We start from the raw sequence: 27,056 nt of genomic DNA on the forward strand, positions 1-27,056 counted from the left end.
GATTTTTTGCATAATTCATTAAAAAATCATACTTGTTTCAAAATTTGAATTCAATATAAAATTTCTAATGAATAAAAATGTTTTGTACCGATCCCAAAATTAAGTCAAAATTTGTGATTAAATATCTTTGAAATTTTTTAATATTTCCAAACGACAAATGAATGAAATTTTAATTATAATTTTAACCAAATTCTCAAGATTTTCTTTTCTTGGTAAAATAATAAGATAGAGGATGGAATAAAATAATAAAACGATTATTATAGATCCCAAGATGGTAAAGTAGTTTAAAAATTAATAAAAAAAAATGAAAAGAAAGCCGGTGTCCATGTTCGGACGCGTTTTATCGACGCCGACGGCGATAAAATCCTTAAGGAGCGTCCCCTACTTGAGCGCTTATCGACCACGTAGGTCCTAACATAACATTAACGTATATAGATATATAGATGTATAGACATATGGGAAAATAAGAAAGGAAATGTATCCTCGAGGCTTCCACTTGTGTTGATATTATTCAAATATCTTAATAGCTTGAGTACTTCATACGTTTAACTAAACGTGAGTCGATGAGGAGGAGAATGAGATGTGTATGTTGCCAATGTATATCTACTCTTATTTGTATATGCATGCATACGGTAGTGCTCTTCTTATAATGATTATACCAAACAAACTGATACGCGACTGTTTGTATGCGCATATACAATTATCAACCGGTCGCACACACTTGTTCTTAATGCGCTCATCTATTATTCAGTATTTCGCCTTTTTAAATACGAGATTTTTTTTTTCTTTTTTATTAGCTGCGTATCTAAAGAATCTGAGTAGGTGTTTTATGAATCAGTAATGAAATTTTATTTTTTTTTTAAGCTTGTCGAAATTATCTCACTTTTTAATTTGGAATCTTTAAACTGGATCATTTTTTTATAGTATTGACAAATTAAAGAAACAAAAAAAACTGAATTTATTATATTGAGTTTTTTAAAATTTTAATTATCCAGATAAAAATCACAATTAAAATATAAATCCAAGAATAATAAGTTTTTTTTATCAAATTTTTCACTATTTATTTTTCCAAGGAATCGATTTTTCAAGTTGATTAAAAATATAAAAAATCAATTTATTAGTAACAGCAATACTTTTTGTTTCTAAGCTAAAGTTACTGGATTCTGCAGTAAAATAAAAAAAAGCTTACTGCAACTTACCGCACACATACAATGAAAATATTATTGAACATAATGTTATCAATGGAATAATGTTTTTATCAATTTTATAAGTTTCATACTTTAGAAAAAGATTTAAAGAAATTTTACTTGATTCAAGAATTTTGCGTCTTGATTCAAGACAATTACCCTCTTCAAAATTATATTCTTGATTCAAGAATTTTTCTCTTGAATTAAATTTAAAAAAATCAAGTATTTTTGTATTTTATCAGCTACAAGTACAAGTTTTTAAAAAAATGATTGTATAATTTTAAACAGGCCGGAAAAAAAAAATTATTGAAAGTGATGCATTTTTTGGCCTTCCAGTCACCCACCTCAATGCGCACGCGTAGCGCGCTATTCAAATTTCTAGTATAATATAAGGTGAAATAACAAAAAAAAAGTTAATTAAATATTTAATCATATTATTAAAAAAAAAAAATACCTTTCCCAATTTATAAAGCCAATTAATTCTCTTTTATGACTATGGTAAACTGCTTTAAATACTTTTTTTTTTACCGATAAATGCAGCTCCTATAAAATTTGAAAAGTATTGCTCTTACTAATAAATAGCAAAACCACGTCCCAACGTCTCACGATTATATTTTTCTCGTGAATTTAACAGTAAATTTAAAAGAAAATTTTTTCCGGCATAACTAAAAAATGAAACGGACAAAAAATAATCGACATATGTCGACTCGGACAAGACATTGCCATCACTTATACTTGTAATGCTAAATGTATGTGAATATGAAGCAAAAAGAAAGTTAACGTCACCTGATTTATTATCCTAGGCACTTGGAAGTTTACATGTCGCACGTGCCGGCCATATGTATAATGTCGTGTTGAAGTTTATACTTTCAGACACGTTCACACTCCAGTCAATCGTCCAAGTTTCGAAGAATTACTGATGCTTATATGCCTCCGAGCATAGAGATTTTGTTTCATTCCATTGCTGTATACTTTTTAAATGGAAGAATCAGCGAACATTAAATAAAGTCTGAGATCATCGGCTCTATGCTCATGTATGATATTATTATTATAATTACACATAAATGATATGATGATTTCACTTACTCTTACAATTGATTTTTAAATCAACATATACACACATCTTTTCTTCATTACTCTCAATACAACTCGCGTACAATGATTAGCTGATGATCCAATAAATATAAATAAGTGTTCAATAACATTGAACATTAAATACGTTGAATAATTGACTCAACATTACGTTTGACTAAATATGTACGAGCTGCTTCAATACCTTGGTCACTTTTTTTCTTCTGGACATTGTGTACCGCCAGCTCGCTGTTACGTAAAATAGTGAGTAACACCGCCAAGAGAAATAATGACAATTGTAATCAATAATTATTATTAATTTATTTTTGTATGTAGTATGTGGTATAAGTTATTTTTAAGATTAAGATTAATATTAATATTTAAATAAGTGCTTGTGGGTATGTAATTGTTGGAGGATTTCGTGTTTTATGTACGGAAGTTTGTAGCCCGCTGACAAAGATCGCGGTGATTTATGGCTTTTTATAGTTGATGGATTAATTAATCAGTTTTTAAGTCATGGTTGACTATGTTTGGTGTTTGTTAATATATCATTGATCGATGATGGTATTTTTTTTAAGAGTGAAAGATTTTTAAAGTGAAAATATTCGTTACTATGAAATATTAGTTACATTTATAAATTGCGAGACTCATGACGAAAATAAAGTTTTTGATTAAATTGAAAGGTAAATTTTGATAAAATTAATAGTTGAAAAGTTGGAAAAATCCAAAAGTGCAAAGATAAATTTTTAAGAAATAAGCTATCTTATTTCAATTAAATGTTGTTTAGAAATGAAAAAACAGAAAATATAATTTTCACTATCTTTAAAAAAATTCAAAAATTAAGAATATTAAGATCTTCAAAAATATATACTTGATTCAAGAAGAGTTTTTTTTTTGGTGTAAGTCAAAACTTAAAAAAGCTTAAAAGATAGTTTCAAGATTGATGAATATGAGAATAAACAAACACGGCATTTATAAAAAAAAGTCTCTTATGAGACATTTGCCAAAAAAAAATTAGCGGTTGTTTGAAAAAAATATTGAAAAACAATTCCTGTTTTTCACTATTCTCTGCAAAAAATAAATGTTATAATTAACTTTTTTTGGCACAATCTGGTAGATTTGCTTTCAAAACATCTCAACGTCTAAAGCAAAACCAAAAAAATTGAAATCGGTCTAGTAGTTTTGGAGAAACGATCTTCTCTAAGCTCTAAAATTCAAAAGTTATATCAAAAAATCAATTATTTAGAAATTTTTAAACGATTGTAACGATAATTAAAATAGGTTACAGTTAGGATAAGAGGCCCCATTACTAGTGAGGACCCCATTATTAAAACTTTCTTTGATTTTGGTATTCAATTAATGAAATCATTTATTTTAATAATAAACTAGAAATTTGAATAGCTCGCTACGCGTGCGCCTAAACTTTAACCAATAATGAATCGTGGTCCGTTTTTTGCGAGTTTTGACCTTTGACTAACTTCAAGACTTTCATCTATTTTAATTTCGAGGATCCATTATTTCCAATCTTTAAGACCTTTAGATCAAAACGAATTTTTATTTTTATTCCAAGTAGAACATTTTTTCATTGAAAGAAAAAGTGCCACTAATAGGGGTTAAAGGTGCTACTAATGGGTCTTTTACCTTAGTTGGAATTAATGAAAGAAAACAATCATGTTATTATTATTGTTATGATTGCAATGGTTCGAAATAATCAACTAATTCCAACTAACTGTGATCTATTTTAATCATTGTATGGTTTTGGATGCAATAAAAATAGAGAATGGCTATAACTTTTGAATGTCTCGCTCGATTTTGATTTACTTGGCAGCAGTGTCTCTCAAAACTGGAGATGATTAGTCAAATATTTTAAAAGTTATTTCGAAAAAATGTGAAAAAAATTTTTTTTGTTTTTATTTTTTGAATATCTTTCAACCAGTTCAACCGATTGACTTCAAAATCTCTTCGAGATCTGATGAAAACTTAAATTCTCAAAATTGGACCGAAATCTGTAACTTTCTACTTTTCAAAATTCTTAATTTTCAAAGCGGGAAATTACAAATTTGATTTTTTTTTAATTTACACAATTTTGACGTTTTTGTCAAGCTTTTGTTTTTGAATGAACAAAAAAAATGTTTAGAATTATCTAAAATTTTTCAGATTTAAAAATTTCTCGGTCAATTACTTACTTTAAGAAATTCAGAATTTACAACATTGACGAGCTCCCCTACGCCTCTCATAACCTTTGCACCTCATTCATGCCTTCAAATCTTGAATTTAGTTCCCATACTTTCTGTATTCTGTAAATGTCTGGCCGTCATATGTTCTCAACTGCATTACCTGCCCAAACCTGATGTGTAACACATGTAACGCACACTGCCAATAGAATATATACTCACTAGTGTACAAGTACCAGTCATACCCGCACCTGCATTAATGAGCTACACCAATGCAGCACAGAACGATCGTAGAAATTACTTTACACCCAACAAGTAGTATAGGTACTTGTATAGTTTAAGGACCATAAACCAGTCGGATACTACAGTTGAGAATTTAAAATCCGATCCATGTGTCGCATCGTAAGCTCAAAGTGTCCAACTTTGACACATTGTCAACACATGTCCAAAATTACCTATCCGACGTACAATAAAATGGTGACTACATTCGTCTTAGAATTTTTCTTCGTGTGAAAAATGTTTCCATATGTCGTTAATACTTTCAATGCTACAGGGAAAACATTTTCTTTTGAAATTACCATTAAAGTCACAGTAATCGTGGGACCTTTAACAATTCCTGATGTGATTACAATTCTTTTAATAATTATTTACAAATACAATAGAAAAAAATATAGAAAAGTTTTATTAATCTTCACTTTAGTCAACCGGTAAAAAACAATAAGCGTAAAAAAGAATTTTTTATTAATTCAATATTAAAAATCACAGTCAAATCAAATGCTTTACTGCAAAGTAAAAAATTTTACGACATTGCAACCGAAAATTTTGTGTTGAAAATGAAATTAGCGAGAAGTTGCAGGAATAGCCTTTGAGGTCAACTGTTTTCCTATTTTTTTTAATTACATAAAAAATTGACAAACCTTCGAACAATTTTTTCGTATTTTTTTTCGAAAATTGCATTTAAAAAAAAAAAAATTTTTTTTTTTAAATTAAAAAATGCGATTCTAGTTTTGATTTTATTAAATAAATTTTTGACTATTGTAAAATTAATTTTCACTCAATTATCTGTTCAATCGATATAAAAATTAGTCTGGATTAGTAAACTAACAAAAATATAACAATAAAAATCGTTGCAGAAAGAAGGCGAAAAATTTTTCAATCACAAAGCATTCTGAAATGGTTCGCATTATAAGTCGTGCAAAAATGATAATAATAAACATGTAGCCATTAAGAACCTTAAGTTTGTTTTAAAGGCAAAGGCAAGTCACAGGTCAATCGTATGCTAATTGGTATCCAAAAAACACAGACTGGCTGGTGGTGGTGCAGGGTAGGGAAGATCAGCACATGCACAAAAGTCAACCAACGGACTCTCTTCCTTGCTATGACGAGGTTACTTTTAAAATGTATGCATCTTTCGCTGCATTCAACATTATGTATTATCGTATCTTAGTCATTGTTTTTTATTATTTTTATATGTATGTTATTTTTATTTGCGGATGAAATTAAATACACACATACCAGCACACAATCAATTCATGCATTTATTGTGATAGGAGTGCGTCGCGGTAAGGTCTTTGAACCACCGCACACCGATCGTACCACGATCACGGGTCTTAATGCCCTGTTGTCGTTGAATTGTTCTGCATAAATTGATGATGCATGAGATTGTGTGTGAGGATATATCCTCATGAGTATATACTGTACATAAAACTATGTACGCGATGCATGTACGCATTCAATGATTTCAAGACCAAGATCAAGTCCAAGACGAAGACGAATCGATCCTTGTGGATTAATCTATGTAGACAAAATGAATACTTTATTCACTTCATTGGATATTGTTACGTCGACACGTTAAACTCAAACGTTAATTGTCCCAGGATGTTACCTTTGTGCATCAGGTGTTGACCTTATATGAATAAGCGATGGAATTCATTTGTGATTAACATTTTTAATATTTATTCATTGTGTGACTTTTTATCCTATTGAATATATATTGTCAGCATTGAGAAATCTGATAAGTTTTTTTTTGTTGCTTCAAAATTGTTGAATCCAAAAAATTTCTCTGTAAAAAACGGGAGTAAATCGAGAGTTGTTTATTAAGTTCCCGCTAAGAAAATCGAAGATTTTCAAAAGTCGGGAAGTTATTGTTTTCACCCCAATTTTCGAGAATCGAGTTTTCATCGGATCTCGACGTTTCGAGGTCCTATAAAGCTTCCCTGACTATTCCCGCGATAGTGTCTGTATGTCTGTATGTATGTATGCATGTATGTATGTGTGTGTATATATGTATGTAAACCTCTCATAACTTTTGAACAGCTTGACCGATTTAATCGCGGTTGGTGCCATTCAAAAGGGCTTGACTGAACTTAGGTTTTGAATATAATTTCGACTGATTCGGACCAGTAAATTTTAAGAAATCTAAAAAAAACTACAAAAAAAATTTTTTTCAAATGTGGTTTTTTTGGAATAACTTTTAAACGGCTTGACCGATCGATTCTAAAAACTAATCAGATCTTAACATTAAAAAACCACGTCGATCGACACCAAGCCGGTCGAAATTGGTTGATTCGTTCGTGAGTTATCGTTGACGAAAGAAATAGAATAATAATTACACCGAAACTTCTAATCATATCAATTTGTGTTTACGAATGTATCATGGAATTTGAAAAACTGCGTGAAAATTATATTTTTGAGCTTTTCGAGTTCAAAAACGTAATAAGCGCAATTTTGAGCGCTTAATTACTAAAGTAGCGGGAAGTTACAGGGACGGCCTTCAGGGTCAACCGTTTTCCTAATTTTTTTTTTTTTTTTTTTTTAAAGTGAATCTAAGGTGCATATGGATTTTCATTCGAACTAAGAAAAAACAAAAAATTTCAGTCAAATCGAAAGAGATCGGGTTCAAAAGTGGTCGATTTAGTGTGGAATGCTTGGCACTGAAAAAAAATCAAGAAAAATTTCTTAGTTGAAGAATTTTTCTACTTAAATCAAGAAGATGAAATTCTTCAAAATTATTTACTTTTGATTCAAGTAATTTTTTTTTTTCTGTGCATATATAATGTATAATAAGATAATAACCAAACAGAATTTTTTATGATCACTTACAGATCTTTTGAAATTAATTATGAATCACACACATTATTAAATATGAACCAAAGCAACATAAATAAACATTTTCTATTAAAAACTTAATAACCATTGAGTCGTACACTTTTGGGTTTTCCAACCTACTTATATTTCATCAGTTACGTGTCATGCCATTTGCACAAAAGCCTTATGTAAAGAATTAGAGTCCTCAATATTCGTAATCCTGTGGGATGGGATGGTGAAAAATTTGTCTATGTCTATGCCGAATTTCGTAATGACCAGATGGAATTTTAAGATGCTTAACTATTACTTCAAATAAGAGCTGGGTATTTAGGTAATAATCTTAAAGTGCATAATTACGGACAGACATTACAGCATATTTTTTATTTTTCCAGAATTTACCCTTTTTCATGTCACTCTTGCCGATAAGGGTACATTAGTCTCTTGAGGAGATTTTAAATCCTAATGCACCTGATAACTCATCGGCATTAGAGTACTCTAAAATTTGTTGGTACATGCGCTTAGATATTACTTTTGTTTGAACATTTATCACTAATGAGTAGACAAAGGACTTTTAAGCCAGGTGTTCTTAATGGATGGTCAGACCGGGAAATTTTTTGTCTCAATTTTCTATACCTTAATTTCTATTGGGTATAACCCAAAAGAAAATAATTTCAGAAAATGATTTTTTTTTTTTATTTAATTATGTCGAAAATTTTTTAAAATATAATAATTATAAAAACGATCATTTTTTTTCTTAATTATTTCAGAGATTAAAATTAACTCAAAGTTTCAATTAACAAACTTTTATTGTAAAAAATCAATAATAATATTACAATTGTTCAAGATAATTTTTTTTCTGAAAATTTCTTAAATAATTATTTTCGGAAAAAATATTTTCCCGAAAGTATTTAATATCCCCTAAAATCCCATAAACTTTCCGCAATATAAACTATAAAAAATTTGAAGAGTAAATAATTTTTAACTAATTATTTATAATAATAATAATAATAATAATAATAATAATAATAATAATAATAATAATAATAATAATAATAATAACTCAACTCCACATGAGTTAATTTTATATCTACTCAAATGCCTGGGAGTCAATCCCGAAATAGTGGAATGTATTCGGCGTACAATGCAGCTCTGGCGAACGCGATTTCACATTGGAAGTGGAAACGCATTGCACGTAACCGGAGTTGTAGAGTACAAACGAGGGGTCTTCCAAGGCGATTCCTTGAGCCCTCTGCTGTTTTGCATTTCACTGCTGCCTATATCTGTTGCTCTCCGTAAAACTCGTGGGTACTCTGTGAGGCCTCCGGGTGATCGAAAATATTCGATCACCCATCTGCTTTACATGGATGATCTGAAGCTATATAGTGCTGATGAAGATCATCTACAAGCAGCCCTCAACATCGTAGCAGAGTACACACGAGATGTCGGAATGTCTTTTGGGTTGGACAAGTGTGCGGTCGTACATCTGGCGAGGGGTAAGTGCTCTGATACTGGTGATGATGTCGAATTAGTGGATGGGAGCGTCTTAAGCCAATTAGACACCGGGGAGTTGTATAGATATCTAGGAATGGAAGAGCACCGCATGCATGCGGTCTCTGAAGTCCGAACAACTCTCCAGAGCGAGTATGTTAGGAGACTCCGGAAAATTTGGTCCTCCGAACTTTCCGGCAAAAACAAAGTCTCAGCTACTAACATGCTCGCTGTCCCAGTCTTACTATACTCTTTCGGTGTCCTGAAATGGACCCGAAAGGATTTACGAGATCTCGACATCAAAACCCGTAAGATCATTAATATGAATCGGAGCATGCACCCCAATTCATCAGTCGCCAGATTATACCTCTCCCGGTCCATCGGTGGGAGAGGTTTGCAGAGTTTGGAGCGGCTTCACGACCGTTTGGTCCTGGGTTTAACTCACGAAGTTGTCAATTTCACTGCAGACGAGGATGACTTTCTTATGCCAAATTGTACATAAACATGAAAATGCGCATAAGGGGTCATTCTTGTATAAGGCAGCAATATATGCGGCAAGAACCCTTGGTCTTGGAGAAATAAACGCTCTTATGGAACTCCGAAAGGAGGAATTTAAGAGCGTCATCAGGAACGCCGAGGAAAAACTACTCCTTGGCGAACTGATGGACAAGTCCATGCACAGCGTGTTCTTTAAACACGTGCGTGATCATGGCTTGTCCATCCAGCTGACGTTTTCCTTCTTAAAGTCAGCGGGCCTGATGTCCGAGACTGAAGGGTTCATATTTGCCTGCCAAGATGGTGTCATTAACACTCTTGAGTACCGTAGCAAGGTGCTCCAGGTGCAGCTTCCGGACACGTCCTGTAGGAGGTGTAGACAACATCCGGAGACGCTTATGCACCTTTTGTCGGCATGTCCAGTGCTGGCGAGAGGTGCATATATCCAGCGTCACAATGCTGCCCTGAGAGTACTGTACTACTATCTTCGTCATTGCTACGGTATTGACGTGACACCAGTGCTGCCTTATTTGCCAGGAGATATTCCCCAGGTTGTTGAGAATGACAGTTGCAAAATTTATTGGAACATGCCATTTGCAACAACCCGGCGGATAGATCACAACAAACCTGATATTGTGCTCTTCGACAAGGCCACTCGTGACATCTATGTCATTGAGTTCTCGGCCCCGGCTGAATACAACATCTCAGCCAAAGAAGAGCACAAAAGACAAATATATCAGGATCTCCTGTTTGAAATTGGCAAACTTTACCCAGGTTACCGTGTCAAGCTCGTCGTTTTGGTTGTCGGCGTCCTTGGAGGGATGAAACAGTCTTTTGTGTCTTCACTTGCGAAGATACCGGCTTGCAGTTCAGCAGCCGTGTCTCTAGCAGTGCGGATGCAAAAGGCTGTCATTTTGGGATCCCTGCGTCTACTTAGGCAAATGAATTTGGCCTGCTGCACTCACTAACCGCCTTGTTGTGTGGAGTGGTGCAGCAGTAATGGATGGCGCTCAGGCTGGGCCCTCGGAGAATCGGACTCCGGGGAAAACCCCCCTGAGCAATTAATAACAAATAATAATAATAATAATAATAATAATAATACAAAAGTGCGCCGAGAAAAAAGTTTTCCATTTTTTGAATTAAAAAAAAATTATAAAATAGTTGTTATTCGTTTAAAAATTACAAAGTGCGTATTTGAAGATTGAAAAAATGAATGTAGTATTTTTCTTTGGTTTAATACAACAAATAAATATTTATAATAAAAAAAAAAAATAAATAAATGAATTGTTAATAATTTCTTTGAATTTATACTAGTATCACTTTTCAATGAAGTTTCTTTATAATAATTAATTTGTTAAGAAACCCGAAAAATTGCCATATGTTCATTTATTTTAGTACCATTAAAGTTATTTATTTTATTAATGAAACAAAGTAATATCAACGATTTATTATTTTTAAAATTTTCCGTTAGGATTTGTCGACAAGACCCAAAGCCGAAATTTTTGCAATGTAAATAAAATGTTATTCAAGTGATTTTTTTGATTTTTAACAATACATTTTTTTACAATTTCAGAAAATTTTTTTATTTATAGACGATTTTTATAATATGCAACGCTTCAAAAATAATTTCAGAACCTTGTTTAGAAAATATAGAAAATTTTACAAATGAGGTTTAAAAAATTTATTTTATTTTATTTTATATTATTTTTATTTTATTTAAATAAACAAACCCAACAGCCCAGGCCATTAATTGGGTTAATAATACAATCGTTAGTACATAAGAAAAATATATTTTTGATGTATAACAAGATGACTTATAGCTAGCATAGTGATTTCATTCATTTTTACTCATAAAAATTGCTGAGTAATTATTGCTTATTACTTATTAATTATTACCTATTAATAATTACTTATTAACTATTAATTAATTAGTTAATAAGTTAATTAGTTAATTAGTAAATTTATAAAATTTACTACTTCAATCATTGAAAAATATCAAAAAATAGAAAAATAAAAAAAAATAAATTAAAAAAAAAATTTATTTAAAAAAAAATTTATTTAATGAAAAAATTTAAAAAAAAAAAAAATTTATTAGCAATGCTATTATAACAGATCTGGAGTTTAAGATAAAATCTTTAGACTCTCTGATTAAAAAAAAAAAAAGATCAAGAAAGAACAATAATTTTTTTTTTACGACTTGGATTATTGAAAAATGACAAAAAATTGAAAAATCAAGAATCTAAATTTAAAACTGTAGTTTTAGTATTTTCTGAAAAACTAATTTTTTCAAAAAATGAAAATTTTTTTAATTATTTTTATTAATGAAAATTTTTCAGCACTTACAATTTTTTTATAAATTACAATATAAATAATAATAAGACTAATAACAGTTAAATAAATCGTAAAAAACAATCGTTTGCTAAATAAAAATTTCAAATGCTCGTACAGGAAAAAACTAAACTATATAATTTTGTCAACAAAACTTTCAATATCAAAAAGCATAAAATTAAAAATTTATAATTCAATATTGAAAAAAATGTTTTGTAGCGTTTACAACAGTACATATCAAACTAACTTGTTAAAAATAAAATGCTTAGTTAAGATTGTGTAAATGCTCAAAGCCATGCAAAATGATAAACATTGGAGTTTGAATTAATAATTATTATACTTGAAAATTTAAAAATTTTTTTCATCTACATAGCTTGTATTACTATTTAAAATGGTTATAATTATTATTATTTATTATAAATCGACTATCACTTTTTATAGTTTAGTTTTTTCTATGTAGTAGTCCAATATACAATCTGTAAATTTGAAGGTTGATTATAATAGTTCCAAAAAATATGAAAATCAAGTAAGCCGACATCAAAAAATTTTTCAGAATTTTTTTTATCGAAAAAATTATTACAAAAAAATTTTTTTTTAATTTTTCTTCGTAAAAAACTTGAAAAAGTATAAATGAAATTTTTAAAAAATGTTTTTTGTTCTAATTTAATAAATAAAAACAATATCAACAAATAAAAAACGTCGGATAACTTTAGTATTGTCAAAAAAAATTTTTTTTTTCAAATTTTTTAACAGTCAATTTATTTAACAGTCAAATTATTTTTATAATTTCTTAAACAAATATTTTTTATAGTTAAAATCCAACACAAAAATTTAATTTCTAAAACAAGCAAATTATTATTTCAATTTCTATCATTAAGTCCACTTGACCATTAAGAATTTTCCAAAAGTAATTTGCTGTATTAATTATCCCCCAGGTATTTCCGAAAAACAATCTGAGATCTCAACATAACCTGTTTACAGTAAGAAATTTTCCCTAGTTTATTATATACTTTCCCAACAATAGTATTTACTTATTACCGACAACAATGACGCGTCATAAAGTATTACATTGGAGTGATCAGGGAATTCCCATAGGCATGAAAAGCATAAACACAGACATAGTCTCAGTGCAGATGCGACAATTAGATATACAGGTAGTTGAGCTGGAATGCATAATCTACGATTTACAATGCAAATTAGGTGTAAAAACCCAGAAAGAGAGTCTGGGTCCAAGTAATTGCCAGTAGGTACTTTTGACACCAGCAGAAAGGGTCGGAATTACCCAAACGGTAACAATAAAACTTAATCCGGCAGTAAAGCAATACCCATATTACACACGCTACTACTTACAATGTACTACGCACTGCATGTACCGTATACCTGGAATGAACTTCAAAGTTGTGAATCCCAAGACAAGTAACACCTTAAATTAGTTTTAGTTCTTCTATTATCATTCGAACATGAATGTAACACCAGTAAAATTCAAAGTACTTAAGATACTTAAAGACTTATGGGATAAGTTGAGAAGATAATTTCAGAGATCAACAACTAAACAGTGCTATAATAACTACCAGCAGAGCAAGAAGAGTGTTTTTCTAACTTTTGGATGCGGGTCAGCCATTCAAAGTACATTGACATTTGGACATCAAGACACAAATAGTGACCATGGGGTTTTTCCTGTTGCTATTATTGAATATAATATTTATTCATCTCATCAGACATGATCGATCATGGATCCATCGTTCCCAGGTCAGATCAATCTCATCGGCATCAACAATCAACAAGTGTAACGGAATTTAAAGTTTCATTGAGGACAATGCACGAAATGTGGGCCCAACAATACGTTAAATTTTAAAAAATCAATATAAATGTCTGTTTTTTTGAATATATAGAAGTCAGGAATGCGACTTTGGTCACACGATACCTATAATTCTCGTTGGATTTGCCGTGAGAACTATGGATTCGGCAAGAGGGTGAGTTGGTTCTGCTCAAGGGGGTCCCGGACTGGGACAAATCGTTATTGTAAGGGGTAGCTTTATTTCTCACTCAAACCCTTACTGTCGATTTATAGTGGGACTATACAACTAAATTTCTCTGTGTATGCTTTTTTAACAGTTAAACCCTAACTTAACCATCACGCCGACGGGTCTCACTTGTGTGTATTATAATGATGCCGCTTTGTTTTATATTCAGGGGCGATTGATGGAGTGGGAAATCACAAGTCCAACAAGTGGCTAATTCTATCCAGACCCAAATCACTGGTTAGGATATATGTTTTGTCGATATAATAAGGGTCATTGGTATGCTGATATTGGTATTAATTGGTGAGTTTTTGGGAGTGGAAGTTTAAGGGCTAATGATAAAATTGATAAATTTATTTATGATTATTTAAAAATTAATTTTTTTTACGATTATTTTCATCAAAAAAATGTTAGTAAAAAAGTTGACCTTGAAGGCCATCCTTGCAACTTCCTGCTACTTTTGTAATTGAGCGCTCAAAATCGCGCTCATTACGTTTTTGAACTCGAAGACCTCAAAAATATAATTTTCATGTAGCTTTAGCTCTCTGAGCTCAAAAGTCTGATAGAAGTTTAATAAAACACTATTTTTTTAATTTTCAAACTGCAATAACTTTTGAAGGAATGAAGTAATTTTCACGCAATCGGCGGCATTCGACGCAGTTTTTCAAATTTTATGATACATTTTTAAACATAAATTGATAAGACCGGAAGTTTCGGTGTAATTCGAAAAACACGCTTTTATTTGATTTCTTTCGTCAACGATAACTCACAAACGAATCAACCGATTTTGACCGGCTTGGTGGCGATCGACGTGGTTTTTCGATGTTAAGAGCTAATTAGTTTTTAGAATTGATCGATGGAGCCGTTTAAAAGTTATTAAAAAAAACTTGAATTGAAAAAATTTTTTTTCATAGTTTTTTTAAGATTCCTCAAAATCTATCGGTGGAAATCAGTCTAAATTGTATTTAAATTTAAGTTTGATCAAGTTCTTTCAAATAACACCAGCCGCGATCAAATCGGCCAAGCCGTTCAAAAGTTATGAGAGGTTTACATACATATACACACACACATGCATACATACATACAGACATACAGACACCATCGCGGGAATAGTCAGGAAAGCTTCCTAGGACCTCAAGACGTCAAGATCTGATGAAAACTCGATTTTCGGAAAACGTGGTAAAAACAATAACTTCCCGATTTTTGAATATTTTCAAATTTCTTAGCGGGAAGTTAAAAATTAATAATTTTTCTGCTTAAATTCATAATTTGTAAAAATTCTAAAAGGAAAATTTGAAAAAAATCTCCACCTGAGAAAGAAAAAAAAATAATAAATCAAAAAAATTCAGCAACATATGTATTTAAACCTTGATAAAATCTGGTGGCAATGAGTGCTAAAGCAAAATTCTCACGAGTCGAAAAAATCATTAAACTATTGATCTTCGGACACGTGCTAAACACATTGGATTTTATAATATCGTTATTGCAAGTACTAGTTTCTACAAGACCATGAAAGATTTTATTTGGGAACAAACACATTTGGGAAAATTATTTGGCTTGAGAATATGTTTGCAGTTACAGGCATATGGTGACAAGGTGAACCACACTACCAGTAGCAGGTGAGTTGTACCGATGGGAATATTGTTGTCAAGTTCTACCTGCCAGACAATAACTGGCTAGAAGAATACAAAATAAATAAAGTGATTTGGTAGAAAGAAACTTACCTGAGATTTCAGTATAAAGGACAAAAGTATTTTATTCTTTTGAATTTCGGTTTAAGATTGTCTGCATTTGCATAGAAACGGAATTCCCCAAATTATATTATTTAATATTGGGAAAAAATACTCCAACATTGTATGTAGGTCATTATTTAGTATTTTGGACCGAGTTTTTCATAACTTTGAAAAAAATTACATTCAAAATGTTAGAAAGATATTTCGTTAATATTGAATCTTACGTGTCTATTCATTCTTTTATTTGACAAAAACGTAACAAATTTTTACATGTCGCTGAAAGAAAAATGTTGCCAACGATTGATCTAAAAAAAATGTCCATCATAGGAGACGTTCTAACACTCAAAAAACGTAACAAGTGCCGTAAAAAGGTTTTTTTTTTTTAAATTACGAATTACGCTCTTTTTATGTTATTAGTATTCAATTTACGTTTTGACACTGTCCACAAAAAAAAAAAAAAAATGAAATTAAAAAAAATTATAGTCTTATTTTATTTAAAAATTATTTTTTGAATTAGTTTAATTTTTCTTGCAGACGATAGGTGGCGATTTGTAGTAAGAAATTTTCACTCAAACTTTGAGAAATCAAATGATTAAGTTCTATATAAATCTAAAATTATTCAAAATTTAATTAATTACTTTTCAACTTTTGATCTTTAAGATTAATATTAATTCTCGTTAAATTCAGAAATTAATTAATATTTAATTACTGTACCATGTCATATCGTACTTAAACATTTTTTTGACGTGGGAATTTAAATTGAATATTCGATTTGTATCAGATTCCGGGGATGCATTAAATATAACATGTTTTTATTTCTATAACTATCATCAAAAAAATTAATTACGCTAATCATTCTGAAGATAATTTCTTCCTTGACTTGAGAATCACCAACTAATAACATTTAATTCGAACTTCATCATCTATGTCTTTATTTTTAATACTAGTTATTCAGTAGAATGAATGCAATTATCAACGGATTCTTATCTTATTAGAAAAAAATTAAGTTTCTTAATTTAACTGTTTTTGTAGCCGAAAATTCCATATTTATCATTGAAAATCGGGCAATAAAGTTATCTTAAAAAAAAAACACAACAAAGCTTGTCGGAGAAAATAATAATTGATTCAAAATAAGTTTTTGGTGAAATCACGTTATTTTCAACTTTCTTCTATTCTTTGTGTTTTTATTTTCTATTTCAGTAAAATCAAACACAAGCTTAATGTTTATTTGATTTCAATAAAATGATTTTTTAGACATTCATACCTGAAGAATATTCAAAATTGATAAAATATGAATTTCAAATCTTAATTTGTACTTTGTAATATCTGAGTAAGCAGAGTAGTCTTTCTGAATACTTATACACGGAAAAAATATTTTATTGTAAAATATGTTACCGAAGAAATTGAGTCTATCATAATTAATAGAATTTTTTCGCATTGAATTCTATATTTTCTTGTGATTCTTACCAAATACTTTCATGAGTTGTTTTAGTTAAAGGTTAGTTTACAAATTTCTTTTTCTACCTTCTGTCATCATAAATTGCGACCATAGAAGAATTAACATAATCATGTATTATGTAATGTTTTGTAAGAACGGTAGAAAAAGAAAATTAAGATAATCAATTTTTTTGAAATTTTTTTATGATAACTTTGAATTTTAAAAAAAGTAAGCATCTGTTAAATGTTCATGTAAAATATTCACAAAAATTCTTACGATAAAACTTTATGATTAAGAACAAAATGATGGAAGAGAGAGAGACACAGATACAGGCATAGTGACAACATCGCGGGAGTAGTCAGGGAAGCTTTCTAGGACCTGAAAACGTCGAGATCTGATGAAAACTCAATTTTTGCAAAACGGGGTGAAAACAATAACTTCCCGATTTTTGAAAATCTGAGATTTTTAGCGGAAGTTAAAAATTACTTGATTTGAGAAAAAAAATTCTTGAACCAAGAATATAATTGTGAAGGGGGTAATTGTCTTGAATCAAGACGGAAAATTCTTGAATCTAGAAAAATTTTCTTAAATCAAGAATTTTTCTCCTCAAATCAAGAATATTAAGGTCTTCAAAAATATATACTTGATTCAAGAACATTTTTTTTTCTGTGTATAGTCACTTATTGTTTTATCATCTGATTAAATTTTTTTTAGCTCAACCTATAGAAGAGATAACATCACTCGCGGGAAAATTCAAACAAAAAAATACGAATAAAAAAATGTATAAAAGTCTTCATGAAAAAGTTAACAAATTGTAATATCAACATTCAATCTAAATAATTTGTGTATGACAAGAGCGCTTAAGGCATGCTCATTCGGATTTTCCAAACTTTTTATAATGTACTAATAAGAAATAAGTTCGTTGAAAAGTTTGACTATTGTATTTTTTAGCTGAAAAAATCTAAAATTGTTTCCAACCCAAATAAATTTTTTTACCATGTCTGAACCAAAAAGTTTAAATTTTCTGTTCTGTTTTCCAGGAAGAAAGAGCGACTTTTATTTTATGGAATAACATATACAAATAAATGAACAGTTTGAATTGTACTAGCATTCTCACAAAAACAAGAGCACAAAGTTTAAACTTTTGGTTACAAATATGATGAAAATTAGTATACGTGCCTGTGAGAAAAGTAATATTATTAAAAGCATTATAATTCACACTACTGGTATCAATTCAAATAACTGTGGATAATGAAAGTATTGAAATGATGCACATCAAGTAAATTAAATTTTTTTCTTAATATTTACTGTTTTTAGCGTTTTTTTAATCCAAAAAACTTTTTGTACTTGGTTTTTTTTTTCGATTTAATAGTTTTTTGCAAAAATCAAATTATCATAGTTTGTAACAATAGTTTGACGTGTACTTGGCGCGAAGGTTTACAGTGAAACTGTTTTTTGTGGGATATACAATTTCGTCAGAGGATTCAGGTGTGCCAATAAAAACACTAAATATATACTCGAGCCAATAATTGAATAAAAAGATAATAATCCGTTTTTTTAAACTTCGTCTTAATTCGACATTAGCTTATCAAAATAAGCACAGAAGCTAAAATTAATTAAAAAAAAAACAACATTGCATGTTTTTTATGCTAACACTTGTAATGAGGACACTTTTGATGAATTTGGAGGCCTGCGACATTCGTTAGCATTTGCTATAACATTATTGGCTTGTCAAACGCATCTTCGAAATAAAGAGCATGCTGTGTGGGGCATGTCACTACAATCATCATGGTTAGAACATACTCTACCCTGTTTTCCTAAAAAGAAAGAATTTTTATAGATAATGTCTTATTCTAACATAATTGATATAACTTACTCTTTATGCAATGAACGTTAGATACTGTTATATGATTTGACTGGCATCGACATATATTTTCGAAACAAACAGAATGAGCCGCTGCACATTGCTCATCGCTCCAACAAAATTCGTTCAATAATGGCACACAAGTTGAATTATCAATGAGAACATGGTTGTCTCTACAAACGCACTTCTTACCGACTGAGCAACCAATATGAAAGACGCCTTCGCAGTCTAAGTCTCTTTCACATTTTTGTCCGATTATAGCTATAAAAATATTATTTATCTTAGTCTCTAAGATCGCGAACATGAGAATATTGCAGTTGTCAGTAGAATTATTTATTTTTGTAGTTAGCTAGTTTCGCACATTTCAATTAATTAAAGCGTGACCAATTATCGTGATCAACATAGTATGAATTGTGATAAGAAATTTATTATTAAGTTGACGATATTGAGATTTATATTATGATAGCCTGAGGAACTGCAAATAAAGTGCACGAACTCGGGTAAAAAAAAAGTTCCGGAATAGTTCCTGGTCCGGAACGTTCCTATGATAAGACAATCCGGAACAACCCCGGAACACTTTTGCAATATTCTCGAAATAGTTTCGGACCATTTATGGAACACTTCCGGAACATTTTCGAAAAGTCTACGGCAAATTTATAGAATATCGCTGGAATACTTCCAGAATAGATTGGGAATACTTCCGGAACATCTCCGGTACACTTTTGGACCATGTCCGAAATATTTCTAGAAAATTCCTGGAATACTTCTGGAACAAATCGGGAATAGTTACAAGGAGAGATGTTCCTGGAATATTCTGAGCGTGTCCCCGATGTATTCCTAGTATAGTGTTTAAGTATTCCAGATTTATTCCGGAAGAATTCCAGAAATGTTCCATCAGTATGCCGGAGATGTTCCGGAACTATTCTCGATTTATTCTGAAAGAAATTCAGACATAATCCAGACGTTTACCGAAAATGTTCCAGAAGTATTCGAGAGATGTTCCAGGATTATTTCAATCACTTCCCCGATGTGTTTCCAATATATTTTGTAAATATTCCCGATTCATTCTGGAAGTATTCCAGGAATGTGCCGGAAGTATTCCAGGAATTTTCCAGAAGTATTTCGGGAATGTTCCAGGAGTGTATCGGAGATGTTCCGAAAGTATTCCCAATTAATTCTAGAAGTCTTCCAGCAATATTGTATGAATCTGCCGGAGATTTTCCTGAGATGTTCCTGAAGTGTTCCATGGATGTTCCAGAACTGTTTCGAGAACATTGCAAAAATACTCCGGGATATTCCGGATTGTCTTATCATAAGAACGTTCCAGACCAGGAACTATTTTGGAACTTTTCAGGAACCTTTTTTTTCACACGAGAAGCATCGCTAAATAATAAAGTTTCTCAGCGTTTTATTAAGATCCTACATTCTCTTAACCTTAATTAATTATATAAATAAATTTTATTCTTTACTCAAGAGATTTTAATTTTGTATGAAGAATAAATATTTATTCGATCAAGAATGTTTTTTTAATTCAAAATGAATAAACTCAAAATAGTTAAATGCAAAAAATTATTCTTCTTTATTCAATAATATTTTTAATGTTATTTTTTGGTAATTTATACTTACATTCTTTGCATTCTTCAAACGATTTTTTGATAAATTTACTTTTGCATTGACATTTTTTATCAACACAAATTGTATCAGGTACTGTACAATCGGCCTGTACTTCATAATATCCACCAATAAGTGCCACACACCCTCCGATTTTCCTCAGTATTCCGAAATTAGGCACACATTGACACTGATTAACTTCATAATTGCAAATAGCGTAATCTAACCCCAAACAATCAAAATCAGTTTTACAAAATTCCTCCATAATTGCTGAAAATAATCATCATTTGAGTTCATCGATTCTGTATTAATATAAGAAGAAAATTTCTGGGAAAATTTACGATACAACTATTGTAGAGCTTTTTTTCGATATTCGCTTTAATCTTTGTGACGCGAATGTTCGAAAACGAGCGTAAATTTCCGCTCGTTAAAAATACGCCCGTTTCGAACCTTCCCCATAAACCTTAAGCTTATATCGAAATATCGTCGCTGTCAGAAAACCGCCACTTCACGGCCTTATGACATAAATATCTATTTTACCAGTAGAGAAGCATTTGTGTATGTCACCCGAGGAATCATTGAGTAATCCAGTAGATCTGCATACATCATAATTATTGCAACACAAAAATGACTTTTTCGATCACACTAAAATATGTATTGATGAAAAACTAGATAATAATTTATCACAATTTACGATTGAGAATCTGAACACTTACAATATTTCCATAGTCAACACAGCTTTCAAGAAATAATTTTGTGATTATGCTAGTTCTTGATACGCTACAAGGCAAGTGGACATTGATCACTAACAAAGTTATAATTACGCTTATCATTGCACACGATAAATGAAATTTATCTTTCTTCTCTATGAATCACTGATCACCAGTTCAGTTTTTGTTAAAACCGTTCGATATATGACTCTTTTACACGTAACTTCATAAATTTAGACTTTCAAGTTTTTTAATCGATATATGATTACAATTACTTTTAGATTTAACGACCAATAGCGTCATAATCTAACGTGGTCCGAAAAAAAAATGTATTTAATTTATATTGAGATTTGTAAATTGATATACAATTCTCTATAAATGTCCGTTAAAACTATACACAGTAAAAAAGGTTGTTGAAACTAATAACATTTTTATTTTCAAAATTTTTACATGAATTATTAAACCTATTATTTTTAATTCAAGAACATTTTATAAAATGTAATATTGTGATGTGTATATATCATCCTTGTTCTCAATATATTTTTGTCAATTATTTACGAAACATTGACATATGTCATAATGCAAGCATCTTTTTACATGTATATATGCTAAGAAATTAGAAATAAGTGCTGCATTGACATGTGTCATCAATGCATTTCTTCCAAATTTGGCGGTAAGCGACATTCTTCGGTACGTATTGCAATATACTTGTCTTCACAAATACATCTCCTATAATACGAGCAAATTGCATGTGGTACATCACTACATTCTTTATGTTTTCTACATGATACAAACAGTTTCCCTGAAAAAATGTTTTTTTCGGAATCCCGACCAGAAATTTAAAAGTAAAACCAATAGGGTCCCCATTGGGATCCCCTGTTGGGGCCCCACATTGGGATGTAACGCAAAGATCAATGGGGTCCTCATTGGGCAATTCCTCGGGCCCAATGGGAAAATCCCCATCAAAGCTCAATCTAAATTTTGGAAATAAAATAGTACAATTTTTGAAAAAATTAAGAATAATTTAGGATCCGATACTCATATCATATTTGAACTTATTTACGATCTTTATTTGCATTGATACAGACTTATCGATTGAAAAAATCCTTGGCGTGGGTTGGGCTCGAACTGGGGTCCTTAGTTTCGTCAGTCCTTCAAGTTACTTCTGGTCCAAGCAGGAATACTGAAGAATACAATACTCATTTGGTGCACATCAACTCGATCGGTTGACTGTAATATACTTTATGTTATGCTCAAGCTTCAAGAATGTATTTTTATTTATTCAATTAACTGACTTGAAAATACAATTTTGTAGAGGTTTTCTGTTGAAAATTATTTTGGTAAAAAATTTTTTTCAAAAATTTGAATTTTTCGAAAATTTTGATTTTTCCTCTAAGTGGCATTTACGCGAATTTGAACAGTTTTCAGAATTTTTTTATTATTATCTACTGGGTGCTTTACCTTTCTTAACGATTAATTTTTATTTTTATTTCTATTTTACTTATGACAAATATATACAACTAATATAAGCACACACATATTTGGATGATTGTTTTTATCTAAATTAACGATTGGTTAAATTTACAGATTATTTATGAATTTCGCAATCCAGTTTTTCAATAGATCTCAGATAAAATAAACTTTATGCCATGGCAATTATTTATTATTTCTACGTTAGGTTTTCCCAATGAGGTCCCACAGAGATCCCAATTGGGAAAAACTGGCAATAATTTATTATTTTTACGTTGGGTTTTCCCAATCGGGTTCTCATTGGGTCCTCGTTGGGTTTTTCCTCTTGGGCATACCCCGTTGAAACCCAATGGGGCCCCAATGTATACCTTGAGCATTCCCAAAGTAATTTCTAGTCGGGATAATGTTCGCTGTTAAGATTATGATAAAAAAAACCAATTCCAGTTCTTTCCCTTAGTGCACGGAAAAATTACATTATATAATGTAAAAGTGGCCTGTCGTAAAAAAAAAAACTGGAAAAATTACAGTTTCAGATTGTAATTTTTCCATTAAAATATAAATATTACATTTTACAATGTAATTCTTATAAAATCTATAATAATTATAATCTAAAACTGTAATTTTTCCAGTTTTCTTTAAGGCGGGCCACTTTTACATTGTATAATATAATTTTTCCATTTTTTTTTCGTGTGAAAAAAAAAATGATTACAAGTGCACGGAAAGAATAAAATGACACTGAATGTCCTCCCATATTATACTCGATAGAAACTTGGATAATACCCACGATAACTTTGCCATAATAATTGGTATTACACAAAAATAAAAATTAAAAAATGAAATATTAGCAATGTACAACTCAAGCGTAATTACGAACAGTTTAGATCTTATTGTCACAAGTATAAACGTAAAAACATACGTCTTGTACACTATTTTTACATAGCTTGTAATTGTAATAATTACAACGGCAAGAAAATATTTTCAGATAGCAAAAAATATAAATGGTCACACACACGGAAATAACATAATGGATATCATCCCAGATTATACCGAGTGAAAAAAAATTTCAGATATTAGCTAGTATAATCCAAATTCTAATGAGTATAATCCAGATATTACACAATATGATCTGGATTATACTAGCTACTATCTGAATTTTTTTTTCACCACAGATATCACTGAGTATAATCTGGGATGATATCCAGGGTCATCTTGTTCTTTCCGTGCACTAGTATAATTCACTGATTATATTTTATTAATGTTCAATATGTTGATTGACTATAACTCACAAATTGTAAACAACACTTCACGCGCAGGCGCGAGAAAAAAAATGGCGGAGTTGTCGTGGGTATAATCCAAATTCTTACCGAGTATAATTCAAATTTTACGGTGTGTTTTTTTCGATTATATCCAGTGTAATCTTCCGCGGTATAATCAGAAAAATTACTGAGTGAAATCGGAGATTACACTGAGTATAATCCGAAAATCAATTATTTTAATCTGAATTGTATTTGCTGTTATCTGAAATTTTTTTTCACCACAAATATCACTGAGTATAATATGGGAGAATATCCAGTGTCATTTTGTTCTTTCCGTGTGTGAAAAGTCCGTAATATGCTTGGTTTGAAATTATTTACATGATTCGAAAGGCCTAAAAGTAATTAAAAAATTAATTACTCTTAATCAAATCATATCATTTTTTTATATAAAGAAAATCCCAAATTGCCAGAAGAGAAACAAGTGCATTGATTATGAGCGAGTATAAGTGAATGTACTTACGTTTGCTGCAATAAGTGTTATTTTCGAACGTATAACCAGTTTTGCATTGACACGAGTTTTGGAAACAAACAGAGTTATCTACTGCACATCGTTCATCGCTCCAGCAGAATTCACCCAACAATGGCGCACACTTCGAATTGTTGAGAAGAATGTGATTGTCTTTACAAACGCACTTTCCACCGACCGAGCATCCAACATGGAGGATGTCGTTGCAGTCAAGATCTTTTTCACATCGTCTACCGATTGAAGCTAAGGCATAATAGCAATATTAATTACACTTTTACACTTCATGCAAGAGATGATGTATTTTTTTCCACGATTTTACTGACTTGAAGAAAAATCTTCGCACGGAAAAAAGTATACAGTAGAATTGACTCGGATTCCGGTTAATTTTTATAGTTACAAACAGTAAAGTGGACATCGGGGTGGCAAAAATATAAATATTACAGAAAATGTAGAAAGTGTAAAACAACAATTTGTAATTTAATATCGAAAATGATTAATAGTGATTAGTAGCTGTCACTACAGTAAATAACGACTTTCTCATCTTAAAAATTACAGTTTCAAACAGAAAAAAATTGCCGTTTCAATATATAGTCCATACTATGAGGAGAAAGGGAACTCAGATGAAGAGAAGGGGATCTCATAGAAATTTTTCCAATGTTAACATAGTAATTTTTCCAATAGTGACATGAGAATTTTTCTTTATTAACATGATAGAATTTTCCATGTGACATAGGAAAAATTCATTTATGACAAAAAATTTTTTTAATTGAAAAAAAAATTGAAATTAAAAAAACACTTTTCTGAAATTTTCAGGATATTCGTAGAAATTGTCAAAGTTTCATATGAAAGACAGAAAAATGAAATTAAAAATGTTTATCATCGAAAAATTCGGAGTTTTTCGAAAAATTAAAAAAATAACGGTAAAGACAGGTTCGAATAATTTTTTTTTCTATTTTTTCCCAAAAAGAACATTTGATAAAAAAATTTTGAAAAAAAAAACGTCCCAATAAGTTAATTTTTGAAAAAGTTATGACAATTTAAGCCGCACCGTCCATAATCTGCTGGATTTAAAATTTTTTTCGAATTGTAAAGCAAAATTTGAAAAAAATTTCCTCGAATTTTTTTATCACAAATTGACTGTATATCACTGTTTTACTTTTAAATTATCTGAAATTGCTCGAATGAGAAATAGTTATGTAAATTTGTAATTATTAAATTAAGTTACATAAATTTTAGTGATAAATGAATTTTTCCTATGCAAAAATCGGAAAAAACCCCTATGTTTTTTTCGCCATGTACGAAATGATAAATATCAAAGTCAAAATCCTTAATTATTATATTTGAACATTTCAGACAATCACTAGCGAATATTACTATTTCAAATAGTATTTTCTTCCATATAGAGAATAAATTGTAGCATTTAAATGATAAATATTACATAGTGATTATTAAAATCACGATTTTACTGTTTGAAATGGTAATTTTTAGCAGTTGATCATTACTTATTACAAATCGACTATTATTTATTATAAATTACTTTTTATCGTGTGAAAAATAGACTTTTTTCTTAATTTATGTTTATTAAATTTGAGCAATTTACTAACTTTGTACACATTGTGTCTGAGAGATTTTAATGAATTTTTCTCGACATTGGCATTTACTCTCAACACAAATCGCATGTGGTACCTGGCACTCAGCATCTACCCTACAAACACCACCAATGAGTGGAACACATCTTCCATTTTTATTCAGCTCACCATAACCCGTCAAGCAATTACATTGATGTAACTCAGTCCAGCAAAAAGCGTTATCTAATCGCAAACACTCAATGTCATTTAGACAAAATTCCCCTAATTTTGCTGAAAATAGTTTATCCTTGATTTTATCAATTTGTACGATTAATGTTACGAAAATTACATATTTTTCGGTACCTGGGATCGAACATATAAATGTTTTTTCCGAGGACGTCTGTGTTCTAAGAACTCTGCATATAGCACGGTTATTACAGCACAACGGAGATTGATCTGCATGACACTGGAAAAATGTATCTATCGAGACTAAAGGATTTATTGATCAAAAATTTCGATGGAGTATTTCTCAACTTACCATTCTCCCCAAGTCAGGACAAGTATCAAAAGAAGCTTCGACAATCATGCTAATTTTTGATAAACTATGAGTTATATAGACATCGATTACCAAAAAAATTATAATTACGTTGTTTATCATTTTTGAGAATTGAAAAATTTTTATTATTCTGTAAAATTGAATGAGCTGCTCACTAATAAAAAATTTTCTTAACTGTTTAATTAAAAATGACCTCTTCAGTATGATACAGCTGGAATTTTAAGTTTATTATGGATTTATAGTTTTAATTATGTTTGAACTTAATTAACGACCGGTAGCGTTGAAAGATGTTAGTTCATCGAAAGAAATAAATCTATTATATTTTGTTGTATATTTATTAATGTATAAATAAAAATAATCTATATATATATATATATATATATATATATATATATATATATATATGTAGGAATTATCGTTGTTGTATAAATGATTTAATTCACTACGTAAAAATAACTATTGATTATTTATTA

At 30.4% G+C, this 27,056-nt stretch overlaps 2 protein-coding genes across 3 annotated transcripts; both read right to left on the reverse strand.

Annotated features, from left to right (window-relative positions):
- Positions 1–18,628: 18,628 nt before the first annotated feature.
- Positions 18,629–21,082, reverse strand: LOC141538342 (uncharacterized). The gene is made up of 4 exons (XM_074259731.1): positions 21,038–21,082; positions 20,513–20,767; positions 18,899–19,147; positions 18,629–18,839 (listed from the first exon to the last, which is right to left on the reverse strand). The coding sequence occupies exons 2-4, from the start codon at positions 20,760–20,762 to the stop codon at positions 18,754–18,756; spliced, it is 585 nt and encodes a 194-aa protein (XP_074115832.1). The 5' UTR covers positions 20,763–20,767; positions 21,038–21,082; the 3' UTR covers positions 18,629–18,753.
- Positions 21,083–22,099: 1,017 nt separating this feature from the next.
- Positions 22,100–26,624, reverse strand: LOC141538344 (uncharacterized). Of its 2 annotated transcripts, XM_074259733.1 has the most exons (5): positions 26,566–26,624; positions 26,391–26,493; positions 26,064–26,318; positions 24,454–24,702; positions 22,100–22,390 (listed from the first exon to the last, which is right to left on the reverse strand). In XM_074259733.1, exons 1-5 carry the CDS (start codon positions 26,611–26,613, stop codon positions 22,362–22,364), a joined length of 684 nt encoding a protein of 227 aa, XP_074115834.1. In that variant the 5' UTR covers positions 26,614–26,624; the 3' UTR covers positions 22,100–22,361. The 2 variants fall into 2 exon arrangements, with proteins under 2 accessions (XP_074115834.1, XP_074115833.1); XM_074259732.1 differs by having other exon boundaries at positions 26,064–26,493.
- Positions 26,625–27,056: the final 432 nt, after the last annotated feature.

Source organism: Cotesia typhae, unplaced genomic scaffold (assembly GCF_013202065.1).
Source record: "Cotesia typhae breed Kobodo isofemale line unplaced genomic scaffold, CoteBio_Ctyphae contig_20, whole genome shotgun sequence".
NCBI lineage: Eukaryota > Metazoa > Arthropoda > Insecta > Hymenoptera > Braconidae > Cotesia > Cotesia typhae.

What these genes read in the sequence shown, in the direction of transcription:
- LOC141538342 (XM_074259731.1), bottom strand. Translation starts at nt 20,762, where the DNA reads ATGGAGGAATTTTGTAAAACTGATTTTGATTGTTTGGGGTTAGATTAC. An exon ending in GTTTGAAGAATGCAAAGAAT is followed by an intron (nt 19,148 to 20,512) that starts GTAAGTATAAAT and finishes ATATTTTTATAG; the next exon opens with CTATAATCGGACAAAAATGT. An exon ending in TAACGTTCATTGCATAAAGA is followed by an intron (nt 18,840 to 18,898) that starts GTAAGTTATATC and finishes CTTTCTTTTTAG; the next exon opens with GAAAACAGGGTAGAGTATGT.
- LOC141538344 (XM_074259732.1), bottom strand. Translation starts at nt 26,613, where the DNA reads ATGATTGTCGAAGCTTCTTTTGATACTTGTCCTGACTTGGGGAGAATG. An exon ending in GTCCTGACTTGGGGAGAATG is followed by an intron (nt 26,494 to 26,565) that starts GTAAGTTGAGAA and finishes ACATTTTTCCAG; the next exon opens with TGTCATGCAGATCAATCTCC. An exon ending in TCAGACACAATGTGTACAAA is followed by an intron (nt 24,703 to 26,063) that starts GTTAGTAAATTG and finishes ATTATGCCTTAG; the next exon opens with CTTCAATCGGTAGACGATGT.